This window comes from Paralichthys olivaceus, chromosome 13, assembly GCF_024713975.1.
Source record: "Paralichthys olivaceus isolate ysfri-2021 chromosome 13, ASM2471397v2, whole genome shotgun sequence".
Lineage (NCBI taxonomy): Eukaryota > Metazoa > Chordata > Actinopteri > Pleuronectiformes > Paralichthyidae > Paralichthys > Paralichthys olivaceus.
In genome coordinates, this window is record NC_091105.1 from 22,315,091 (window position 1) to 22,340,928 (window position 25,838).

Genomic DNA, 25,838 nt, shown 5'->3' on the forward strand with positions numbered 1-25,838 from the left:
GCTGCGACTTTCAGGAAGTCAATAAACACTGACATTGCCTCAGAGGGGGGGAGGGGGCAAGGAGAGGGGGAGTGCAATCTGTCAAAGTTTAGGAATGCTTTATTTTGCGTTTATAATTAGCGAGCATGCGTTCAGTACATATTGCATCACAATTTAACATTATCACTGCTTATGTTTGCAATGATATTTAGACAACTGTCTAAACGGGGAGTCCACAGAAACAGATTTCAGATTGATAACTGTCGGCTAAAAGCTAGACAAGCCAAATTAGAGTGTGTGTTAGGTAGTTAGCCACAGTGGCTGTTGGGAGGACGCTTTGAGCAAATTGTCAATTTACACTAAAACATCTCGACCGACCGAAACTTGAATCAACTTACAGAAACAAATCTGAGTAAATGTTTAATCAAATTAAACCCATCACACTGAAATAGACCATGCATGTTTCATCCCATCAATTACAAACCTGTTTACTCAACATTACTGTCGACCATTTTCCAAAGCTTAAAGAGAGCTGACATCACTGCAGATAAATTAATGGAAACCATTTGCTGAGATGAGATTGAAAGAAGATTATGCTTTGGATAATAATCGGCAGTAACATGGAGAATACACTATTTGTTGTAAATGAGATGAGTTAAACAAACTTAAGTGACTCCCTGCAGTAGAATAAAGAAGTGCTACCCTCATTAATGTTTTTATTTGATTATGTGGAACCGCATTTCCATTGTAAAGCTGTCGCTGCTCATCCCCACATCTCCACTGATCCCCTGAACATGCAGAATCCAACTGTAACCTTTAAGTACTTAAATTACATTAAGGACCTTTTAGCTCTATTGGGCTTTTACATTGTAGTGCGTCTGTTGTTGGCAACTTGCAAATGACAGATTTTTAAATTTCAGCAGAGCACCTATGCGTTTTATAGTTATACGTATTCATGCTGTCATTCATCCTCTCTCATCTGTGTCTCTTTCTGTTCATCTCTTGTGCAGATCTCTTGGCTGACGGTGAGTATTCCATTGACAGACTGAACATAAGACATGCCTGCAGATTTTTCATTGTCCATCTGGGATTTCTACCTAAAGTTCTCTGTTGTCTCAGTGTCAGGTTGCATTATAATTGAAACAAATGTATTTATTATTTAGCACCCTTCCTGGTAATCTCTCACCACACACGTCTGTACTTTTTTCATTTTTCAGTCACTTTGACTCTGCCATCTTCTACCTACCTTACTTTTTTTATCTTCCTATTCCTCTCTTCTCTCTTGTAATGGGGTCGTTGCATTTGGATTATGGGGTAAACCTGCCTAGCAGCTCCAGCTGATGGAGCTTCTGAAGCTCTCCTGGCCGAGGGAGAGTCTGCTGATGCTGATGCTGCAGCAGCCCCTGCAGCTGCCGCACCCACAGCCGCTGCCACTGCTACTACTGCTGCTGCAGCTGCACCAGTCCCCGCCTCTCTGCCCATCTCCGCTCCTGTCACCACCTCAGCCACAGAAATCGACCTTTTCGGAGGTCAGTGTGGTTCGACGGTTGGATATAGGCCCATATTCATGCCCGTCTGCTACAATCATTTCGTCCTGAAAATAATTTACTGAAATCAATTTTGTCCAAAAATGACTTCTTAAACTTTCCATTATAGTAAATGTATTAAGAGTTGTTCTTTTGAAAATCAACTTTTGTTCTATCAGATAAATATTGTATGTGATGTATGTTTCTGTGATATCTAAAGAATGAGGAGAATAACTCACATTTTGAGATGTCACATGAAGACTTGAAAAACCTGTTAGTAACAAATATGAAAATGTACATTGTGACATTTCAATGAGCAGTTGGCACCAGAACCCCAGTTTGTGCCTTGTGCTATATATTATCATCAACATTTGAGTCACAGAGCTAAAAATCTGATTAAAAAAAACAAAACAATTTCCACTGTTATGTATGTATTTCCACAAACCTCAAATATTCTTAACATCTGGATTAAAAAATAATTTTGTCTGCTCGCGAAAAAAAAGAAAAAAACATTTCAACGCTCATCAATATGTTGATGGTTCTGTCCCATGAGCGCTCAGTGGTTATTACCATATTATGACATGCATACTCAGTAGTCATGGGACCACACCCATCTTCAAATTCAGCCTTCATTTTGCACTGAAATACACACCTGTAAAGTTTTGTGACAACATTGGGCACAGTTGTGATGAACTATGTCCACAGACAGACAGATAGTGTCTCAGGACCATACTTTTTCACGATGACATACGCATGCACTCACACACATAATGACATCAACCAACCGTCCTAGCGGGTAAATGTAACTGATAACACACTTACACACTGAACAAGGAGAATCATCATGTCCGCCATCTTTGTTTGGATTAGCACATGTGTTAAAAATCTTTTCCTCCATGTGGTTAGTGGCAAGCGTAAGATCATCAGATTTATATTTGTTCATAAATTACATGCTTAGTGGTGTGACTCAAATGTAATGGTAATCTATCCTTAGCTGTTTTTAATATTCTCCCTCATTTGTTACAAGCATGCACTCTAATGTGCTAACACGAACCCTGTTTTGCACTGAGCACAGAGCAAAACATTTATCATTTCTGGCACATCCCAAAAATACCAGGCACTGCAGAGGATTACTTGCTTTTCTCTGGATTTATTCGAGGCTGCACAGTTAAAAAACTAATGTGCTTAGACATTAACATGTTTTAAGCGTTCATTAGAGTGTTTCATTATAAACATGTGCACCTCAGTAAACCCACTGCAATGTAATTAATCTCCTATTAGTGGCTTTTTGCGTTTTTTTGTTTATCACTCATGTCTCCCGAATGGCTCACCAACAGTTTCATAAATTTGATGAATAGCTGGATTTTATTTACTGATATTTTTGGCTTTTTAATAATATCCCCAGACCCAACATTTGTATCTGCTGAAAAGAATTTGAACAGAATTTCTTCGTCAAAGAGATACTCTTCCTTTTCCATCCCTGAACCTGACATTTTCCTACCTGTCACAGAGCAAAACGTACTTGTGACAACCTCATATCACACCCCTGCACAAACTGTGCACTCACTGAATGCAGCATTATGCAGCCTTCCAAAACTCCTCGTGTGACTAATGGTGGTACAATCAGATCAATCACCACAGTAAGCAGGCTGCATATTTCTTGTATTCCTTGCTCTTCCCTGATGCTGACCTCTCATTTTTTGTTTCCTGTCCACTCCATCTCTTTACTCATCCTCTGTTCTTTACATCCATGTGTCTGTCGATGTGTTGGCCCTGGGGGTTATGTTTTGTGTGTGTTGCGTTCCGGCTGTATTCGTCTGCAATACCCTAGATGCGTTTGCACCTTCCCCAGGAGACGGTCCTGCTGCCGTGGCTGCGGGCCCTGCTGCTGATGCTTTTGGTGGATCTGGTGGGTGACAAGACAGCTTCTTGTGCAAGTGTGTGTGTGTGTGTGTGTGTGAATGTAAATGCTTTTTTATATTGAAGCTGCTTCTGCTTCCATAGGAGACAGTAGAACAAACGACTACTGTTTCACCCCAAATCCTGCTTTAATACCCCAGTCATGGACCCTCCTCCCTCATCTTGACTCCTCCTCTCCTTCTAATATTCACCTAGTGAATACTGCAGTAAAAAGCAGCTATTTATGATACTGTAGGAATAAATAACATTTGTTTTAATACCACTAACCCTAAATAATGCTGATGATTGCACTAATCATCATCCTTTCCTTTAAAATAACTAACTCCACAGTGTGTCTCTTTGACCTACTGTGTACAGCAAATCAGTGGCTGGAGTAATGCATGTAGTGACTGTGCTTTTCACAAATTATATTCTTCAGACACTGGAAATCAAATGTATTCCTTTTTATTACATTTTGGGCACTCTAGAAATTGCTGCTATATTTAAATTTTTCAGAAAACACTTGAAAGTTTAGTCAACAGGTTTCTAACTAGCTAATGGTAAGACAGTGATATGTCTTTCATATTTTCCACGCCATGTAACAATGTGTTACCTTGTAAGAACTGCACTGATTAGGGTTGGTAATTTGTGTCTGAAACACGTTTCATCATATTTGTTGAAATCCCCTTCATGTCCTGACAGCCATCAATAAAAAAAGAAAACTCTTTCAGAACATTAATAATCATTTGATGCGGACCAAATTAAATGATTGGCTGGCTCACCTGTCTGTCACTTACTGACCTGATCACGTATCCTGCCCATGCTCTCACTGCACATGACGAGTTTTCACAAGCCAGAGACATAAACGTCTCACAGAAATGATATATCCAGAAGCTAGCGAGCGAGTAATGGGAAAGTGGGCTCCTAGTAGTTGTCAGTCAGTGCACGTTTATGTTTTGGGGGTGTAGCTTTGACGAGAGTGCTGATGGGAAGGGGTGGGACGTATCGGTCACATTTTTTCAAAGTGTAGCCTGGTCTTGCTAGTTTTTCAAGGATTACCAACCCTAGCTTTAAATGATCAGTTTCTGTTTATACCGATGTCTGGGTGAGTAATATTGAGCTGACACTGAATTTGGCTACGTTCTCACAGATGAAAACAAGTCACTGTTAGTCCTTGAGTATTTAGGTAGAGTTTCTTTAATCACTCTTAATTCCATTATAGTTTTTGAACTTGTATGTAATGCATGTTACTAAACCTCTTGCATGCAAACGTGTTCTCTTAAGGTCAGTTCTGTACAGTAAGATGAGTTACTGAAGAATTGGTCATCACTGTCAGTTCCTTGTGAAGCCGATGGGGGACCATGTGCATGTTTTTTTTTTTTTATTACCTGAATTGGAGCTTCAGAGGCATCTCGCCTCACAAATATGCTTTTTACCGTGTTTGCTGTTCTAACAAACCCTAAATCCCCCTCCCCTTCCATCCACCACCCCCATCCCCTCTTCTCTAATTAAACCCCCCTGCCCCACCCTCAACACCACCACCCCTGCTGCTCTTCGTGAAGACCCATTTGCCACGACGGAGGGGAGTGCAGACATTGCTCCAGAGCTGGACCTATTCGCCATGAGGCCCACCGACACGGGGGCAACCGCAGACATCGCTGCCGCCGTCACCCCTCCCACCTCTAGTGCGGCGCCGACCATCGTCGCCCCCATCGCTGCCCCCGCTGCTCCCACCCCTTCTTCCACCACCACTACTACCACAACCACCACCGACACCACCACAGAGTCTGCAGCCGCTCCGACTCTAGATATCTTTGGTGGTAAAGTCCTCTTGCTCTCATTCTGCCTCTCACTGCATTGCCCTGCATTATGACACTGATGATGACAATGGTGAAGGTTTTGATGATGACTGTGTTGCTCCTGCTAGTTTATGATGATGATGTTGATGATGAAGTTAGTGACAATGATAACAACCTGCCCAGACCCTACATTTCAAATTTGGTTTTCTATTTTCCATGATGCTTTTCCTTCAGACACAGATCATTTAAACAAGCTAATCAAGCATCTTGACCTCCTCTGCATAACGGAAATCATTTTGATATTAAAAACAATTACAGTGAAGGCCATTTTGTCTGTTGCTTTCAAAGGTAATCCATTAGTTATGCACTTTTTGACCACCAAAACCCTGAAAGCTATTTCTCTCCATTTTTATCAGAGGGGGCTCAACTTGTTTTGATTATTAACCTAATACTAACAAATAATATAGAGGGAAGAAAAGTATTTTCTTCTTCTGCTTGTGACCAGTGTTTAGATAGTGACAGTGGAGAATGCTTGAATGTAGCTTATGCACTTTAGTTAAAGGGGAATATTGCATAATTTTAAAATACAGGTATGCAGCAGTTTTTTTTCTGGGTGATCAGGTTCACTCCCACTGACCAGAAGAGTGGTTATGTATATCGGTAGAAAAATGGACATCATGTGATTTGGAAAAGGTGGATGCATAACTTGCCACTTGCCCCAGTCAGCAGCTAGTGGATTGCCATAGGATTTGCACATGATAATTTGATTCATGGTCCACAGAGGATGAATTTTACTCACAGCAGTGATCTACTGACCTCTCCTGTGGGGTCTTCACTGATGTATGCAGGGGATCCCTGACTTTTCAAGTAGCTCTACAAAACAATGGACACAGACTTAAATCTGTGATGTCACAGAACCGTAAACACGACAGTCATTTCTGGTCACACACTCAATATGTGCTGCTTCAAAGAGAAAAAGCATTTTATCGTCTTCATGGTGAAATTTTGCAATATTCCCTATTTTGCACTGTTTCATTTTGCATTGCACTGAACAGACACACAACAACTTACCTGAGTAATAATCAAAATGTATGATCTCTCTGCTCTCCCTCATCTCTTCTTAACTCATCATTCTGTATGCACTGGACTTAAACTCTGAATGTCCATATGATTGTGTGTCCTTGTTCTTAGATATGTTTGATTCTATGCCTGAGCAAAGCCCCACCACAGAATCCAAAGCTGCTACCACTCCTAGCGTAGACCTATTTGGTGCAGGTACAGGAGCTGATATCCATTTCTCTGTGTGGAACCTCTTTCATCTCCTGTGGTTTCCATACGTCCACTTCTCTGTCATCTGTCTTTTTTTTCGCCCCACACGTCTTGGTTTGTCCCCCCCATAGTGGTATGATGACTGTGCATGTACTCACTCGTTCAGTCTTGTGGCTGCTTTTTTATCTACGCTGTGTCTTTAAACTGCCACGCTAATGCTTTTCTTTGCTCCCCGGACGTCCACGTTTTTTCTTCTTTCTCGTATTCTGCCTCTCGCTTGCTTGGGTAAATTAGACCTTCCTGCTGTCTCACGCGGGCCCTCTCCTTTGCCCGAGCTGGCTCCGGCTGGAGACATTGTAACGGGTGAGTTTAGCTGCTTTACCTTTACAGCAACAATGTCTCCCTTCCTTTTTTTTCGACGAAGGGTGCAGCAAGACACCTGACTTGACTTAAGATTTAATCTTTTGCATGGAGCTGGTGTCTGCATGCACAAGCCCACCAGTCCAATACCATATGGCGCAAACTTCAAGGATGTGGATACAGTTAAAATGCAGGGGTGCTTGCTTCCTTCTCCTGCTTCCTCTCTGCATGCCAGGCATAATAACAGTGCATGAACAGAGCATTCTCTGCTTGGAAATAAAGCCGTCATCGACTAATGCAGCCCTGAAGATTTGAGAGTAATTGAATCCCTTCCTGCTTCTTCTTCTCTGCTTAGACTCGTTTACATCTCCAGCTCCTGCCGCTGCTGCTCCCCCTGCTCCTGCTGAAGCTCCAGGCTCAGAAGCCTCGACTCCACCCAAAGTAGAGTCGGCGCCAGTCATTGACCTGCTGGGTACTGTGCTGCACTCTTTCACTAACACGCAAATACACACTCACACACACATACATCATTTGAAACAACATGCGCTGTTTACAATATGTATATACCGTATATATATTTGTCCATTCTGACCATTTGTACATTTTTAACTTAACGTGGCTCTTTTTTCTTGGTGTTTTTTTGAATCATCCAGTTGTTACAGTAAGTTCTGAGGTTATGGTTTGTAGCTGTGAGGCTGATGTAGTATAGTGATAGATTGTAGCTCTTTTTAAATAAGACAATAGACAGATCATAGATACAGAACAGAGAGTAGTAGTCTAGTAGTCTCAGAGTGATCATCAATGTTCAACTAAATACACTGGCCTAACCTTTATTGGATACACTATCACTTGATCAGGATATGTCCAAAATAATCAAACGGCTATTGGAAGACACATTAAAAAAATAATGCCTAAAACACAGATTCTGTGTATTTTATTTACATATTAAATGTATATGTAACATGGAAGTGTTTTCTATAATGTTGAGTTAGTGTGAGTAATCAAATAACTTGAGAGTAATTTGATTAAATAAAATTATATATACATTAAACACAGAGGTTTTATGTATTTTTTATGAAACATATAATATATACCACAGCTTGCCCAGTCTTTAAATTGAATATAATATACAGGTACACCCTCAAAAGAGGAGTGGTATAGATAATGGATGGATGGATAGATAGCACACACACATTCCAGCTTCTCTCTTTTGATTTGTTGTCTGTGAGCTACTGTAAAGCAGGCTAGCTCCCATTGTAGAAACTGTTTGTGAAATTCACCTTGAACTGTGTTTCAAACATATACAATATATTCAACACATACACAATATTCCGTCTACACTCTCAAACTAAACCATGTTGGAACTTGAATTTGAAGACATTTGAGCCTAGGAAGTCCTTGAAAAGTCCTTGAATTTGGTGTTTGAGAACAGTTCAGAGTTCACCTGACAACTTTCCACTTATTTTCATCTGAGTTTTTAGTGTTTCTATAGGACGATATTCTGGGCAAGTGCATTTATCGAGGTAGTCAGGGTGATCTGTCTCCCTGTCTCCCACCTCCCCACCGTGTCTCAGTGTGTGGTCCAGGGCTTACCTCTCACTCCTTTCTGCCCTCCATGCTGCGTTGTGGATAATTGGACGGCCCTGCAGACTCCTTCAGCAGCCCTGTGGAGGAGACGCAGAGCTCTGCTCCTGGAGGGCCCGGAGACGACCTACTGGGAGGTGACACACCTTTTAGAATTCCATCAAAGCATCTCATGAAAATAATGCTCAAATTACTGCAGCCTGGAAAAAAGTTGTGAAGTTGGCAAACAACTCTTGGAAATGTTTAATGCTGCTTAAAAGTATTCAGAAAGTAATGATGGTGATGCATCAGTCGAATGAATATTGGCACAGACTTGGCACAGGACTGGTTGATTTAATTAGAAAGTTCTAAAATGGTTTAGTGTCCTGTGTGAAAAAAGACACTAAACCTCAGAGTGATGCCAAATCTTGTATCTGTCATTGGTGTATGGCCAAATATTGATTAACATCCCAAAGCTCTCTCTGTTTTTACCTTTTCTGTTTTCCTCTGTTTACCTTAAAGAATATGACATTTTCAACACCAACATTATATGCTTTCAGTATGCAAAATCTGAATGTAGGGCCTCGTTGTTCGAGTCTGTTAGCCTTGATGAGTCATACACTGTGTAGCATCAATAACAATAAAACTGTAATCATTTAAGGCGTACATCAGCGGACCTAGACACTGTATATTTTCAATGGGCTGCACATGTAGTGCCTGAGAAGAAAAACAATGTACATTCTGCTTCTTGATTATATATAGTGATCTGTGGTGGAAGAGGAATATTTTATTCAAAAGAAAGTAAATGGTAAATGGTTTGTATTTATTTACAACTACAACAGTGGGGAAGTCGTCATTAGAAGTAAAACTGACCACATTCAGACCGAAATGTGCTGAAAGTGTCAAACCTAAAAGAGGTGAAACCAAACCGTGTGCATTTTTCTTGATGGCTGTGCTATGACTTTTCTAAGACATTCGTCAAGCGGTTCGTTCGCAAATCGCAAAAGTACCGAAATCCAAATGCATGGGAGTCAAGGTCTCTCGCCGAATTAGAGCGAGTGTGAAAGCGACTTCGCGTGTGCTAACACTGCTCTCAAAGCCACAAATGGAGGTTATCAGACATGATTTTTACATCAAAATAAAACAGAGCTTGTTTGCTTCGCAGACATGTAACTATGGAATCTCTCAGACCTATGCTTCTGGCTGTATAATTGTTTTGAAAAAGGTTTTTTGGTTTCCATTGGATGCCATGTTAATTTTGCAAAAAAAAGGTCCGAGAGGAGAACAGTGAAAATTTTCTAACTCGATCCCGAGGTCACATTTCTAACTCTAACCAATAAATATATAAATATATATATATATATATATATATATATATATATATCTGTACATTCAGGGAAGTCTTGGGATTCTCACGGTGTTTTTATTTAACAGATAGGACTTGTATATATATATATATATATATGGTTTTTGAGTTGAAGCATTTGTTTGAGGGATGAGCCAGAGCTTCTTCATCTGTCTGAGCTGAGAGATAACAGGTGCACACAATCAAATCAGTGAGTATCCATAGCAACGACATACACACACATAGGAGAGGGCTCCTCTTCATATTTACCAGTGATTACATCATCACCTGACCAGTGACAGTGATTACATCACCTGACCAGTGACACAACGTCAAGAGTTCAACACTGAGTGAGGACACCCCCCCCATAGTCACAGGATGATAATATCCTGTGACTATGAATATGTAAATAGAATGTGCAAAAAGACCAGAATATTGTATGAAAGATATATAATATCACATAATAATAACACATATCACATATGATATGAAGTGTTGTGGAAAATCTGCTGATCAATGGTCAACTCATCAATGAAGAAAGCGTTCAGGAGCCCTTTGACCTCTTATGCTGAAATATTTATTGAAGCTTGGCCAAGGAGAAAATCAGAATTCATCCATACAACATCTGTGCATGATGCTCTCTCATATTCTGAAGTCTGCTTTCCTGCAGTCACACTTTAAACCCCAACAGATCATTTAATCTATGGGTCTGCTAGTTCCTAAACAATCAAATGTATTTACTAGTTATGGAGACAGTAGTGCTGCTTACGCAGTCTCATATCTGTGATGTCTAGGGAGTGAAGGCTTTGACCTTCGCCAAGCTCTCGCACTTCCCAAACACAACACTATGCCCCAGAGAGGACAAGAGAAAGTGTCTATGAAAATTCCATAACATGAAGTAAATGGTGACAGGTAGATTTGGTGCAGTTCTGTGATGGTGGCTCTGACAGAGGTAGATGAGTTGTAAAGTCGTATTGCGGTTGGGAGGAACGATTTCCTGTATCGTTCCTTAGAGCAGCAGGGTTGAATGAGTCTGTTGCTGAAGCTGCTCTTTTGCTTGTCCAGTGTTTTGTGGAGGGGGTGAGAGGGATTGTGTTTCCATGATTGCCAGCAGTTGTGTCAGGATCCTGTCCTCCACCACCTCCTCCAGGGTGAAAAGCTTAGAGCTAACAACAGACTCAGCTTTTCTGATGAGTTTGTTCAGTCTGTTGGTGTCCTTCGTCTTGATGCCCGCACCCCAGGACACCACAGCAGAGAAGATGGTGCTCGCCACAACAGACTGATAGAACATCTGCAGCATCGTGCTGCAGACATTAAAGGACCTGAGCCTCCTCAGGAAGTAAAGCCGGCTCAGGTCCTTCTTGTAGACAAAGAGCCTGCATATTCAATATAAGCCCCCCCCACCCCCGGTAACAGGATGTTATCAGGACACCTGTAAGGAGCCTGGATTTTCAAAATAATCCTCCACCATAGTAACAGGATGTGATCAGGACACCTGTAAAGACCCTAGATTTTCAAAATAAGCCCCCCCTACCCATAGTAACAGGATGTTACCATGAAACCCGAAAGGAGCCAGGATTTTCTAAATAAACCCCTACAGATAGTTCACTGACCTAAAAAGTAAGCCTGAAGGAGGCTGGATTTTCAAAATAAAAGTCCTGAATGATGATAAGACTTCACCAGGAAAGCTGAAGGATGCCTGATTTTCAAAATAAACCCCCAAATAATTACAGCATGTTCCTAGGAAGCCTGAAAGACACTCTCTCCTTCCTTTTAAATGAAATGTCTCTCTGTGGAGCCGGCAGCAAGCATAAGGCACCCATTCAAAATTTCTCTGGGAGGAATTTTCTAGTTTCCTTACTATTGTTTTATAATGCTGTGTTTTTCTGTTATCATCATATTGGAAGTCTAATTCCCTTCCAATATGATGAGAAGACCTCGTGTTGCCACTGGTTGAGTAATTTGCTTCTCCTCGGTGCTCTATGCTGCTGCTATGAGCTTCTGCATGGATTTCTCCAGACACATATCCAAGATGATGCCTCATGTGCCACCTGTTTCGTCTGTAATCATATTGAATGTGTGTTGGTCATGGAATAACGTTGATTCTGATACGAACCAGTTGTGTGTTTTATCTTACCTCACTCTCTGTTTTGTCCCTCAGGCCTGATGTCCCCCACCCTGGCCCCCACTGCTGCTCCACCTCTGGCTCCCTTGGCTCCCTTGGCTCCCTTGGCTCCCTTGGCTCCCTTGACTCCCTTGGCTCCCTTGGCTCCAGCTCCAGCACAGAATGACCTCTTGGAGTCGGGCTTTGACACCCTGGGCTCGCTGGTGTCTCCAACACCACCGGTCCCTGCTGCAGCTGCAGCAGCACCAGAATCCGCAACCACTACATCAGCACCCTCTGGAGGCTTTGATGCTTCAAGTAAGTGAATCATAATTAGTTGTGTTGGAGGAATCATCTTCTTTTGTTTAGCTTCATTGTAATGATCTGTGTGATTGTGGTGCCTTGTTAAATATTAGAAAATGACCAAAAGTCTCCTATTCCCATTTTGACAGGTCTCCTGCTTGATGCTTTAATCTGCTTCATTAAAACTGTTGTATGTTAACAGTGGAGCGAGTCATCTCTTCCTGCTCACAGCTTGATTTCTGCATGAATGACACTGATCTGATCTGCTGTTGCTGTCACTGTCCTCCTGATATGAATCTGTTGTTTCTGCAGCTTTACTCCTCAGCGCTGCTCCCTCTCTCGCAATGGTTTCTCTTTCTCTTTATTCTCTTGTACTCTCATAAATGCTGTGCTTTCTCCACCTCGTCATCATTCACGACCGCCCTCTCACAATCTTTTTTTCTGCTCCACACCTTTACTGTACTGGCTTATTTTAAAAAATCTTCCTTTCACTCCTGTTCACACCCCCCCCCTCTCTGCTGGGTCATCATTGTTTGCTTCTTCTAATCTGTAATTGGTGAGTTGAACACTGCAGTTCATTGCAGCATGTGCAGTTCGGACGATTCTTCCCTTCGGCGTCTTCTAACCATGTTTCTATTTTGCATGTTGCTTAACGAGCCCTGTTTGACTCCTGCATGAGACGCAACTTACTGTCATTTACGTTTGTACACTGTATCTTTATTTCCCCCTGTATTTTAGAGCAGTGGCTCTTACAACCACATGCCATCAAGTCCTGAGTCCACTTGCACTAGAGTAGGTCTGAAGGTTTTCATTCCAGACCTGAAGGGTTACAGCAACACTTTTAAATTCTGTACTGTTCCATGTTACTCTTTGGTCAGAGATCAGAATCAAGAAAGCTAGATAATAAAAACACAATGATTCTAAGTTTTAGTTGTTAATACACTAACAAAAACATAGTGATTCTGATATTTCAAGAATGAAGTTGAAATATTGCAAGAATAAAGTCATAATGTTAAAAGAAAAAAAGTTATAATAATTTGAGAATAAGGAAAATATTAAGGAAAGGAGAACCTGTGCTTGCTGGAGTTACACTCCTCCTTGATTCAAACTTTTGAATCAATCTTATTGTTTTAAAAAAAACTACAGTTGACCACTACCAAACATTTCTTTCTTCAAAAGAGACAGTTTCTTGCACAATATTTTCCCAGTCCTGACACCTATGATGATGTGGTGCTGATTAAGAAAGATTTTGTTATTTGTGAAACCTATTTTAAAGCCTAACTTAACAAGATGCTCCACATTTGTTATTTTACCAGGCTGATCTTCTGATATCTTATTTATTGATTGATTAATTTGTTTATTCTTTTTTTGAAGAATAGAATATAGAAAGAAACCTCTGCTAATCTTGTTATAGTTTAAACATTTTATCATTTAACATTTTTTTGAATCATTTTTGGAAACTATTTAATTTGCCACTGTGAAGCCTCTTAAACAATTTCAATTGATATTTTCATTTCACAGCCAGTTGGAATGAAACCCAAAAATATTTGGCCTTGATGACATCTGGTTCAAACCAGTGCTACTTTAGAAGCAGCCAGTGGTTAAGTTCTTGACCTGTAAACTGGCGAAGCAACGAGCCAAGAGAGTTGCTGGAGTTGCTGGAGTTGTTTTCCTCTGAATGCTCCAACATAGTTACAGTCCTGCATTGTGCATGTGAGGCACAGATAATGACCAATTCTGTCACAACTGGATTACACCCCCCACCCAACTGTCTGGTCTCACATCTGTCCGCTGCTTGTGTTGTAGTGAGATTAGGGATTTGCAGGTTTGTAATCTGTGTTGTTTCTCTGATGTCCCGTCATTCCCACCCTCTCCCCAAGTGTTTGATGGATTAGGCGGCTTGCTGATGCCCGCCGTCACGCCCCAGAGCACCGGGGGCAGCACTGCTGGAAGCATGGGAACTCCCGTCGCATTAGGAGGCATGGCAGGCGCTCCCCCTGCCACCCCGCCTCCCACCAAAACCATTGGAGGGGATCTGGACTCGTCACTGGCCAACCTGATTGGAGGTAAACAGCAGTTTTTCATTCCTGAGCTCTGTCTTTTATGTTTAGAATAATTCATTCATGTCAAGTTAACTTTGATTTCTTTCTTCTCTTCAGACCTCGGAGTAAAGAAAAAGTAAGTGTGTTTAAATATGAGATTTCCGTGCATGCATGATGCTTGTGAATGCTCAAACGTTACCACAGCAGTTTTAATTTAAGACCTGGAATTCGAACAAACCTCTCAGATCTGTCCTGTGTTTCATCTCTTTCAGGGACCCACAGAGTGAGAAGAAGCTCACAGGAGGCGCCAACTGGACGCCACATGTAGCCCCAACAAGCTGGGCAACACCAGGAGCCCCCATGGTAAGAACAATATGGACTCTACCACCATGAGATCAAACGTCATCCAAGAGACGTTTAAATTCTGCTTGTTGAGTTGAGATCCGTGTCTGCTGCCTCAGACAGAAATGATATAAACAAGTCACAAAACAAATGTAATTGTCTGTCATTAATGCAGAAAAAATGCAAACATCAAAAGTCCCACAAGCTGTGTGAGCTGTGATTAAGGTTTTAAGAACATACCAGTTGCGCTGATGTTATGTTATGTCTACTTATATTACAGCAGAATTGACAATAAAGTTGACTTTGACTTGACCTCTGTCTGCGTCTGTCTTTGTTTTTAGGCTGGGGCCAACCCTGGAGCTCCTGGAGCACCAGGAGCTGGTCCACCTAGTGGAGCAATGGTGCCACCAATGAGTGCACAGCCTTGCTTTGCCATGGTGAGATGTATTTCATTCTCAGTGAACAATGTATAATACTGCATTTGAGTTACAAATCTAGATAATCCTGACGGCTGTTTGTGATGAATCTGTTTTGCCTTTACAAATCCCAGTCTACTGTGCTCTCCCTGTCTCACCAGCCTCCAGCAGCAGGGCCTGGAGCTCCCATGATGCAACCCATGATGGGGCAGCCAATGATGGTACAGCCCATGATGAGACCTGCCTTCACAGGTGTGGCTGGAGCGGCACCTGGAGTCGCTGCACCAGGAGCACCGGTAACAGACACACACACACATACACACACACACACAGAAGCCTACATTAAATCAGGCCTGTGGTTTGCACACACATGATTTCCACATGACGAAACCATTTATGATGTAAAAACATTTGCGTGGATATATTTGACATTGATTCATATCTGTTCTCCTTTTCCCTGTTTCTCAGCTTTCTCCAGGACCTGCAAGCCAGAGTCCCAAGAAGCCCAAGGACCCTCTGGCAGACCTCGACCTCAAGGACTTCTTATAATGCCCCAGGTGGGAGCTCAGCGCTGTACATTTACAGCACAGTAAGCACAATAACAGATTCTGAGTGACTTTCATTTGTTCACTTTATGGTTGTTGATACAGTACATATGTGGCTTCTACGTGGCTTATGATAAACTTGATGGAGAGACGGAACAAATGTCTCTGCTGTTGATGTCAGACATTTAAGATTTGTAGCCTACTCCTTCAATTTTTTCGACATGACATTGTAATGGTTTAATGGTCTGTATTAATATAATGCTCTTCTAGTCACGATGACCATTCAAAGTCCTTTACTGTACAATTTTTGCTGTCACCCATTCACACAGTGCATCTACAGTATGTGCAGCATTTCTCTATGAGAACGGCACAGACGTCAGGGGCAATTTTGGGGTTTAGTTTGGACACTTTAGACTGCATAATGGGGAAGACAAGGATTGAACAGCCTCTCTGGTTACATATACAGAAACCTTAGAAATAACTTCAATGTAACATTTAAAAAGTAGTAAATATTCTTTTAAAAGACTGTAACCTTTGCAAATATTTGTCACTCCTTCACAGCTGCTTCATAGCTGCTCTGATACTAAGTACAGTACCTGCAAATTGAATGAATGATCAACGTATATTTCCATTTTTATGTTTTTTGTGCTTTTAACAGTTGATCAATGTTTGCTAAAGGTGCTTTTCTTTTGTACTTCTGGGTCACTTTTTTAAATTGAATTTGCATTGAGTTTAGTTGTTCTAACTTGTTTCTTTCTGCTCTTACGCAAAAATAATAATAAATATTGCACCCAGCAATTGGTTTATTAACTACACATCATAGCTGTGTAAAGGACTGTTTGGAATGTACCACTTTGGGATCCGTCTGTCATTCTGTTTTCGAATCAAGACAAAAATGACTGCACAGCACAGAGCTTTCATTAAAAATGTTCCCAGACCCCCTAGAACCACTTGACTCTTATGTTGAAAATGTTTTCTGTTTCCTGTCCTCCAGCTGCTTTCTTCTGTGGAGCAGGGACCTGGTGTCCATCAACATCTCAGGATGCCAGCGATGTTCAGCTTCTCAACCTTAGAGCATCTTTTCCTCCACCCCCGCCCATCAACACCCCACCCCTTCTCCTGTGTGATGTTGTAGCACAAACTGTGAAAGTGAACCATAGCGGATTATATAAATAAATATGAGAGAAAAAAAAACAAGCTTGTGCTTATGTAGATGTATCATTCTTTTGTCTAAACAAAACCACACAAAACCCTGAAAAAAAAAAAAGTCCACAAATGTATGTGAGAGGAAGTGAAGACGTATGTGTTTAGACTTCTTTCTAGTGTTGAGTTGAATGATGAATGTGCTTTAGTGTCCTAAGCTCCTCCCACTGACCCCATACTTTTGTCCTCGCCTCCTTCTGAAAGGGGAGGGGCTCGTCTTTGTCCCACTCTGACTGGATGGGAGTGGTAAACAAAGCCCCTGTAGATTTTCAGAGAAACATTTGGTGTGTTGTTTACAGAACGGTCCTCTTCGATGTACATAAACTTCTCTGGCGAGGATTCTGTCTCTATTCTGTGTGTCTGTTGAAGAGAAATATAAATGTGAATCTGACATGAAATTGTAAGAAGTTGTGTGAGTATCCTTCTATTTCCCGTCATCATCCGAAAGTATTTGGAAATTCAAACATGAATACCGCTCTATGATTAATATTCTGTATATTAAGAAACAACCTCTGCAGGCTTCTGAATCTTACTGGACCAGCAAGTGATCCTTTCAGTTTTTCTTATTTTTTTTTTTTACTCGTTGTCTCTTTTTTGTCTTTCCTGACTTATTTATATCTTCTGTTCTTTTAGAATAATCCTCCAGTCTGATGTTGATATTTGCTGGCACTGCTAAGAAAAAAACATCCTGGTCAACTTAGTTCCAGAGAAAATGTTGATTAATTCATGATAAAGATGGAATTAAACTGCCCTTCAATGTAACTGTACAACTGTCGATATAAGTGTCTACCTATGATATTGACACTTCTCATGTGGGTATGTCTTCTGCTTGTGTTTACATTATAACTTATAAAGAACAAGTAAGTATGGTTATTTTGTATCTCATAGAATATCCCATTGTCATACCAAACTCTATGTTCAGACAGTTCAAATTAAAATATGATACGATGTTTAAAAGGACATGAAATGCAGAGACAAACAACCAAACATTGCTATATAGTGCCTCTAGTGGTCATAAAACCCACAGAGTTCCTTTAAGATCCATGTTGCACCCAATCCTGTCGGACCAAATGACAGTGTGGGTGATGAAAAGTGACATTTTATGAAAAAGAAAAACTCCAATTTGACTGATGTCTGAACATAATGTTTTTCGAGTTGCTTCTTTGATCACTGTTGACCTTCATCCCATCAGTGTAACTCCTGTGATACTGTATGTGGCCACATGGGAGCAGTGTGTAAAAACACCCAGAGATCATCATTGAGCCATGATCTTGTTTCCCACTGACTTACAGTGGACTAAATATGTTGTAGTGTTGACCTGTATTTGGATTCAGATTTGTATTCAGATGTATGACCTCATGCCCCAGTCCTGTGCTGTAACCTGCTGACACTGTTCATCATTTCACTGAACTGTGTAAAGAATTGGTTGTGAGAATCCAGAGAGAATCTGAGAAAATGATGGGAGATTATTGACATTTTTCATGACTGAATTATAAAAATATGTATTTTTGTTTAGTTGTGAAATTATTTTATTTACGATGACCCTCTCCAGTGCATGTAAGCCCTTTGAGATGCAATAAATTCAATGACGGATTGAACTTCCTGTGAAGGATTATGTCTTATTTAAAGAGAATCTGATTCGCTTCAGTTCCATCCAACAGCATCTGTATACGTTTTATTCATCAGTAAGTGCGCAGTATCAACTTGGAAATCAAGTCTTAGTGACATTTGCTAAGAAATGTTTAAAGTCAAATACAGATCCCTGCAGTTCCTTCATTTCTATCTTATCCTGTAGTTGCTTTTTTTAGAATGATCTTTGAGTTAGAGTCTAGTTTTGACACATTATAATTTGTGTCAAAGTCATGTGAAATTATTGCAGTCTAACTGACACATAGAAAACCAGGAGTTATGTTGTACAGTATATGCTCTGAACTCCAGAAGGAGACCACTGGTTGGTTTCCGGGTGTCTGTGTGTATGATGAATCTGCCATGTACAATCCGGTTCACAGGCTGTAATTAAAGTCTGTTTTCTGGTCACTTGCAAGGGGGCCCAAAAAATCATCTGCACTGGGGTCCCATGAAAATAATTAAGTCTTATACATATGTAGTGTTCAGTTGCGTGACTTGTGGTGAAACAGCCAGAGGTCACATAAAGAACAGTAACCATTACCCGCTGAGGTCTCATTGTGATTGTTACCCACAAACCAGTTGTAGTTATTTTGTTATCTGGATAATCACAAACACACACAAGTAGTAATCTTAGTTTAATGGGTGGTGGTCTTCAATCTGCATCATTAATTTCAGATCAATTTCAGCTATTTGGTTTTCAAAAAGATTCTCGTATGAATTTTTGGAAATACATGAAAAATATCACATCCTGGATTGAGATTTTGTTATTTTATAACAATATAACTCTTTTAATCTTATTTAGCCCTTACAATCACAGAAACAGCTCAAATAATGTGTTTAATGGTTCAGTCCCATCTGAACGCAACCCAAATATGTAGCCTCACATTAAATACATAGTTACAGTACTAGGCTATCAAAATATATTCTGAGAAGCCCCCCCTCTATTCAAATAGAAAGAAACAAACAAAAGTTTACAATTCCATAAATTAGCACCACGTCTTCTGGATAAGCACCGATATAATCATGTGCACAACAATGAAACCACATTTCACTGCTTTGCAAGAACAGAGAAAATATGATTAGAGACTCACAAATCAGAAAAAAAATTCTTCTATCCAGGATTAATAAGAACCCTTTCTCTATTGTGACAGAAAAGAAAAATTGTCTTATTTAGAAAGATAGCTGTAAAAAAAACTTCTAGATATACACAATGCAAAACACCAGCTCATTAAATTGTTTAAAAACATGTAATCTCAATATTTCTATATAGTTCATTTATAAAACAACAGTTAACATTTATTTTTCCTGTTTTGTTTTTTTTTCAAAGCCAATTCACACAAACTCCTTTACAGTGGTGGAGAAGAACACTTGATCTCTATAAAAAGCTGAGGTGGAATATACGATTGATGTGACTTGGCTTCACTCACAAACAACATACAAGCTTCCCAAACTTATATGTGAAATTGTCAAATCTTTTTAAAAAAGGGGGAAAAAAAGAAAGCAAAACTGCAGATCCGATCAACCTGTAAATACATACAATACATATTTTTCTCTGTTGTTTTTTTTTAAGCAAATAAATTAGAAAAGCTAAAGAGCCAGTTTAGTTTTAGGGGTTTGCATGGCTTTGTGTGTGTGTGTGTGTGTGTCAGTGGAGGAGGTGATGTTGGGGAGCACAGGAGGTAACAGGGAGGCAGGAAGAGAAGAGGCAGTCGTCGGGCCCCTGGTTGGTGATAGAAGGTTGGGGGGCTTAGAAAAGGTAAAATGTCTCTTAGGTAGTCTAAGGGTTTGGAGTGGGGAGGTGGTTGAGGGGGGATCCTGTGTTGTCTTAGGCCCCCTGGCACTCACTTGAGTCCCCATGGACCCAGTTGCAGATCTGAGCATATTTGACGGGTGTTATCCTCACTGCCACGTTGTAATCCTGTTGCATCCCGTTTCCGCTTACGTCCACCCACTGGTGACCGGAGAAAACTCCAATGATCTTCCTCTTCCACTTTTTCTTGCCGGGCTCTTTCAGGCGGATGTAGACTCCAGAGCCACTGGAGCCAGGTTTGGCATCACAGTACTGATAAAGTAAATCATTGGACTCATCAGACACTGAGCAGAACCGGTAGACCAGGTTGCCAGGCCGGTCATCATCAAATCCAGAGAAGTGGATCCTCCCAGCGGGGAGCTTCTTGACTGAGGGGACAACACCCAGATCCATGTACTTGACTTTTGGGGCTTTCTTCAGCTCGAGAACAGCGTAGTCATAATCTGCAGCCAGCCCTTCAGACACACCCTTGAACCAGCCCTTAGGAATCTGGGTCTGCTTGACCCTGGTCCACCTGAAAGAGGGTTTCTCTGATTCTGCGCTTCGCCGACTCCGACTCCGACCCTTCCTACCTTTCCCTTTCCCTTTATGATCCCCTTTCCCAACATTGTCTTCCTTTTCTTCGACATCTTCTTTATCTTTGTCTCCCTTTCTCCTTTTGCCCTTTCCTCGCCCTCCTTTCCCTTTGCCTCCTTTCCCTCGTCTGGACTTCTCCTTCAGAATACCAACACGTAGCTTCTGCGCTCCATTTAGGTAATCCTTCCCATCATGAATGCAGTGGGCAGCCGTCAGTACATGTTTAGGTGACACCAGAACCCCAGAACATCCTGTGGAGAGCTTCACAGAGGTGGAGAAGGGATACTTGGTTGAGAACTGCTTATCAGAGATGGTAAAGCGGGTGTCTGTGCCATAAACCTCCCGTTTACGGCGCGAGTGAGTTGAGGAATTTTTGGACAAGGCTGTGACCTCATTGAGACCTTGCACAGAAACTGAGGTAAACGTGCGTGTACCATTTTCGTAGACCGTCTCATAGGACAAGAACTGCTCCAGGTCTTGCAGAGAAGGTGTAGGGAGGAGACGCTGACACTCAATCCCACAGGTCCCACTTAACTCCGGTTGTGGATGGGCTGAGAAGTCGGGGTTGCTGAGATGCACAGTACGTCTTTTTCTTACCAGAGGCACCTTCCAATGTGGCCAGGTATACTCATCATCGACTGCATTCTCCTCAGCAGCTGCAGCCAACGTCACAGCCAATACAACCGGCAGCAGGACACACAGGGGTATGGGGCCCATTGTTAAGTTGGGCCTGGCTCTGAAACAATAAAGAACAGCGAGGAAAACTTAGGAGAACTTTTCAATATGGGTTGAAGTCCTGAATCACTTTGATGAGATCTTCAGTTTGTTTTTTCTAACCATTGCAACAAAGGAACATTTTCACCACGTGTGGCACTAAAGACAACAGTGTCAGTCAGTCGTCCACTACTTTGGTCCACTCTGAAATATGTTCACGTGGATTGCCTGGAAATTATTGGTCAACGTTGCCTTCATGCTAGTGGTACCATTCAGTTGCCCTTTTTTAGTTCAATGTTTTGACAGATACAGTAAGGATCACCATAACATGTCGCACAGATATTTGTGGTACCCAGAAGATGAATTGTCATGACTGTTGATCCCTAGACTTGAAGTCTGTAGAGCCACCAGCAGTCCTATTATTTAGTTAAATATCAACATCTTCTTAATGTACGGGAGCTTACCTGACACTGAAGCCCCAATATTTTTGTGCAAATTTTAATTTGTTCAACATTTTGATTTAAGAATAAAATCCTGCAAAACTAAAGACATTCCTATCTTGTTGTTGTATGCAAATGAGCAAATATTACCATGTTAATACAGTAACAAAGTAAATATTGTAAAGCTGCAAAACATTTGCATATTCGCATTGTCACAGCAAGAGTATTAGTATTTACAGTAGCTTAAAGCTCAAAAATACAGCTTCTCAGATCTACTAGCATCATGGTAGACTGTTGACTGAACATTCAAATAGCTTAGTTAGATAGCACCTCAGCTGGTGTAATGACTTAACCTTTTATTGCTGTTTTTTTACACACTTTTTAAATGGATGCTGGTTGTGAGGAGGTAAAACTAGGATAGAGAGGTATAGGGGCATTTCATCTAACACAGGTCCTCAGCTTGAATTAAACATTGCAATTATGTGGCATGCAGTGTGGCTACCAAGATGCTCCAGTGCATTGTAATCTCTAATTAAAATCTGGCTGTAGCTTCAGTGTTTGCCCCAGTGAAGCAAATAAGATATATATAGATACTGGTACCAGGTTAATGGCTAAGGAATCAGCTTTCACATCATACGATTGACACCAGCACAGTGGGTTCATATGGTTTGATCCACTTTTGAAGATTCACTTGCTTCAGCACTAAACATCTCTACTGAGTAACAGAGATGATGTTCAGAACTGTATTACAAACAAATGAATGAAACCAGAATACTCAGCTTTGAGCCCATTAAACACACATGAAACATTTCCCTGAATTGAGAAGGTGCTATATCAAATGTTTACGAGTAAAGAAAAGCTAAACAGTTCCATTTACAGACACAGGGAGGCAGTGTAGCCCAGAATATTAGAGAGCACTTTGAGACAGGACAATCCAATTGTGGGAGGTGAAATTCCTTCAAATGCCCAAGTTTGCAGAAAAATTATTGGATTAATTGTTCAAAAGGGGAAAAAAAGCAATCTACATACAAAATTGTCAAGCTCTTTTTTCTCGAGTTCTGCTGTGTGGTTTCGAGGAGAGTTATGTCCTCTGAGTCTGTGGGCAACGAGAAGCAGAGGATGAACCCTGATCCTCTGAATGGGCTGAGACAGTGGCTTGGAGGTTTGCCACAATGGTTAACCTTCCCTCTCAGTAATGGCCATATCTGGTTTCCTGCAGCGCTCCACTCTGCTCCTTGTCCATGCACAGGAATGACATCAAACATGGAGACTGTGCAGGCTGCAGACAGGCTGACGATTCATGCGTCTACAGCTACAGAGTGTGAGGCTGCCAATAATCCTGATAACCCCATAAAGAAAGTTACAATTTGGGTGCGTTTTAATAGACCCAGCAGACCATCACTTAACTACAGAGTAGGAGAGCATCAATGCGTCAGCGTGGCTGTGGTGATGAAGTCACGCAGGGCGATCCCACACACAAGGAGAGAAAATCATTTGCTGTTCAAGGGTGAAAATCCAACCATTCATTTTATAAAGGAGTTCATAGTGAAATAGTTGTTTATTCTGGCTGTTTGTGGGGTTTTAATGTATCCAGACTGACAGACCTGACATCTGGTGGGTTATAGAGGACAGAATCTTTTTTGGGGGGCGGGGGCAGCCTCTATTGGCCAGAGAGTCCACTGACACACATTCCCTTTCAATTAGATGTTAGTGCAGCATGAAAATGAGACATCATCTGGTTGGGCAAAGCTCCCAGGACACTCATTGCCTCATACAGTATCACCTGAGAACCATATCTGTGTTTTTTCATCCATTGTAGTGATTCAACCCAAATTCCACTTTTGAGTTGAGACTAAAGAGGATTTTTCTTTTTCAATTCTAGGTTTTGTTTTGCCAGTGTGTGGGCGGCTGTGGCTCAGGTGATAGATAGAGCGGGTCATCCATGAAACAGAAGGTCAGTGGTTTAATCCCAGTCTCCAATCTCTTCAATCCCGGCTGAAATGCCCTTGGGCAAGATACTGAGGGCAAAATTGCCCTTAAGTGACAGTGTAATGTGATAGAGAACGTGCAGGACATAGATGCATTGTATGAATGGGCAAAAGGCAAAAAACTGTATTGTAAAGCACTTTGAGAGGTCTCAGACAATTTACCATTTACTTAGTGCCCATGCCATCCAGCTGAGTGTGCCACACAGTCTACATAAAACATAACCCAGTGGCCAACATCTAACCAGTCCGAAACAGACGGCAATAAAATACAAGCCCACAAGGGCAGTAAAACAGTCTCTATAAATGAGAAAACAAAAATGAGTTTCTGCTCGGCTTCACACTCTCACTCACCAGACTTAGACATAATACAAATCCAGAGGGGAGGCTGCAATTATTCAGCATCGAGTGGAAACTGATATGCTGCCATGATGGCTCTTGGTCACAGAAGCCGCTAATTTCAACTCAACTATTTTCCATTGCTGTCAGCTGAACGAGAAGCTGCATGTGCCCTCTCCATCCCTGGGTGGAGGGAGTCAACATAAACTGCCTTATAGGGCACCCAGGAGACAAAATGGCCAAAGGAGGGCGCTATGGTGCAACTCTCCATGTCTATTGTGTAGTTCAATACAACGTTTATCAGAAGGGATTATTTTCATTTACTTTGACTAATTTTCACAGCTTTGAATACATTTTATTTCACCGGCGCAGTTTACAGAGTACTTTGAAAACCCCAGACACAGCCAACACTGAAGTGCTCAGAAAAGTAAACTCTGAACCATGTTTTCACATTAAAATGCAAATAAATGCAAATGATTAGGAAAGAAATATCAAAATCTTTCAGTAATGCAGTGAAATGAGGAAAACAGACTGTACGTCCACATCTGCATCAGCTTTGTTCGTGGAAAGAAGAAGGGCAATGAATATTTGAATTTGAATTTGCAGAACCACCATGCAAATATACTTGTACTCATGCCTTCAATAAATAATCTCATCCCAAAATAATCTCATCCAATCCCATCATAAACACTAAAATTAAAAAAAATAATGCAAATAAGTCATTTTGCGCACAACTAAGAAGTTTAAGTCAACTTAAATCCAAACTGAGAGAAATCAATGAAAAGCGAAAACGTGAAATAAAACAGGAGGTAAACTCGTAAAAGCGAAGTATTCACCTCGCTTCTCCGGCAAGAAGTCGGTAATAACTGTGCGCCATGACGCGTCCTACCTGCTTGCATCCGATTGATGGATAAGTCAAATCCGCAGTGTATTGTTTGCTTTGTCTCCCTCAGAAACAAACAAATATGATCCCAGTAGAAAACACACTGCGGTGTTAGAGCATCCCAGACGTCCTGGCATCAGCAGCGCTCCCTTCTCCTCATGACTTCTTCAAAGAGGCAGAGAGAGAGAAAGTCTCAGCCGGGACGCTGCGCTCAGGCTGCACTTGATGCTGAGGAGGGAGGGAGGGAGGAGGGAGGAGGGGGGAGGAAAGAAAAAGACTGTTCTTTTTTTCCACTTGTCACAAAAGCTGTTCACGTATGGGTGGGACCAGAGAGAGAGAGAGAGAGAGAGAGGGGGAGAGAGCATGAAGTAAACGGGGCCTCTATGTGAAGGAATTAGTCAACAATGGCTTGTGAGGGGTCTCCACTCTGAGCCATGAGAGCCTCCACATCTGCTGCACCCTTATTCTACATGTCCACTCAAGTGTGAAGAGCCCAACTCACCCAAATCCAGCTAGTAAAAAGTTACCCTGAACCCATGAACAGACATGAAGGTCCAATTAGTTAAAAAACATAAATTATTGTTATTCATTTATAGATATCAGTTGGCTAAACGTGACTTTTTCCATCAAGATGATCATGATTTACTCCAATGATGATGCTGTTTCAAGTCAAATATGACTGGGTGAATATGTCGGGGCTTACAGACACTTGGATGAGACCACAGGAGCAGTAAGGAGGCATGTTGTGGTCTCTTCTGTTGTTTTTA

At 41.3% G+C, this 25,838-nt stretch overlaps 2 protein-coding genes across 15 annotated transcripts in view; one reads left to right on the forward strand and one right to left on the reverse strand.

The window, feature by feature from the left end:
• snap91a (synaptosome associated protein 91a) overlaps positions 1 to 18,298 on the forward strand; it is a 47,005-nt gene extending 28,707 nt beyond the window's left edge. Inside the window, exons 14-29 of one of the 14 annotated variants that reach the window (XM_069536699.1) lie at positions 990 to 1,004; positions 1,308 to 1,508; positions 3,337 to 3,414; positions 4,967 to 5,224; positions 6,395 to 6,478; positions 6,767 to 6,835; positions 7,188 to 7,304; positions 8,482 to 8,553; positions 11,902 to 12,162; positions 14,043 to 14,213; positions 14,307 to 14,325; positions 14,462 to 14,552; positions 14,873 to 14,968; positions 15,109 to 15,243; positions 15,416 to 15,504; positions 16,487 to 18,298. In XM_069536699.1, the coding sequence (XP_069392800.1) occupies positions 990 to 1,004; positions 1,308 to 1,508; positions 3,337 to 3,414; positions 4,967 to 5,224; positions 6,395 to 6,478; positions 6,767 to 6,835; positions 7,188 to 7,304; positions 8,482 to 8,553; positions 11,902 to 12,162; positions 14,043 to 14,213; positions 14,307 to 14,325; positions 14,462 to 14,552; positions 14,873 to 14,968; positions 15,109 to 15,243; positions 15,416 to 15,496 (1,748 nt within the window). In that variant the 3' untranslated portion in view covers positions 15,497 to 15,504; positions 16,487 to 18,298. Of the gene's footprint in view, positions 1 to 989; positions 1,005 to 1,307; positions 1,509 to 3,336; positions 3,415 to 4,966; positions 5,225 to 6,394; positions 6,479 to 6,766; positions 6,836 to 7,187; positions 7,305 to 8,481; positions 8,554 to 11,901; positions 12,163 to 14,027; positions 14,214 to 14,306; positions 14,326 to 14,461; positions 14,553 to 14,872; positions 14,969 to 15,108; positions 15,244 to 15,415; positions 15,537 to 16,486 lie in introns of all 14 variants that reach the window. The other 13 variants (XM_069536697.1, XM_069536696.1, XM_069536700.1 and 10 more) reach the window with 13 other exon arrangements.
• A 648-nt stretch (positions 18,299 to 18,946) lies between these two features.
• Positions 18,947 to 25,310, reverse strand: prss35 (serine protease 35). Its single transcript, XM_020091071.2, has 2 exons — positions 25,078 to 25,310; positions 18,947 to 21,446 (listed from the first exon to the last, which is right to left on the reverse strand). Exon 2 carries the CDS (start codon positions 21,425 to 21,427, stop codon positions 20,150 to 20,152), a length of 1,278 nt encoding a protein of 425 aa, XP_019946630.1. The 5' UTR covers positions 21,428 to 21,446; positions 25,078 to 25,310; the 3' UTR covers positions 18,947 to 20,149.
• Between the last annotated feature and the right edge of the window lie 528 nt (positions 25,311 to 25,838).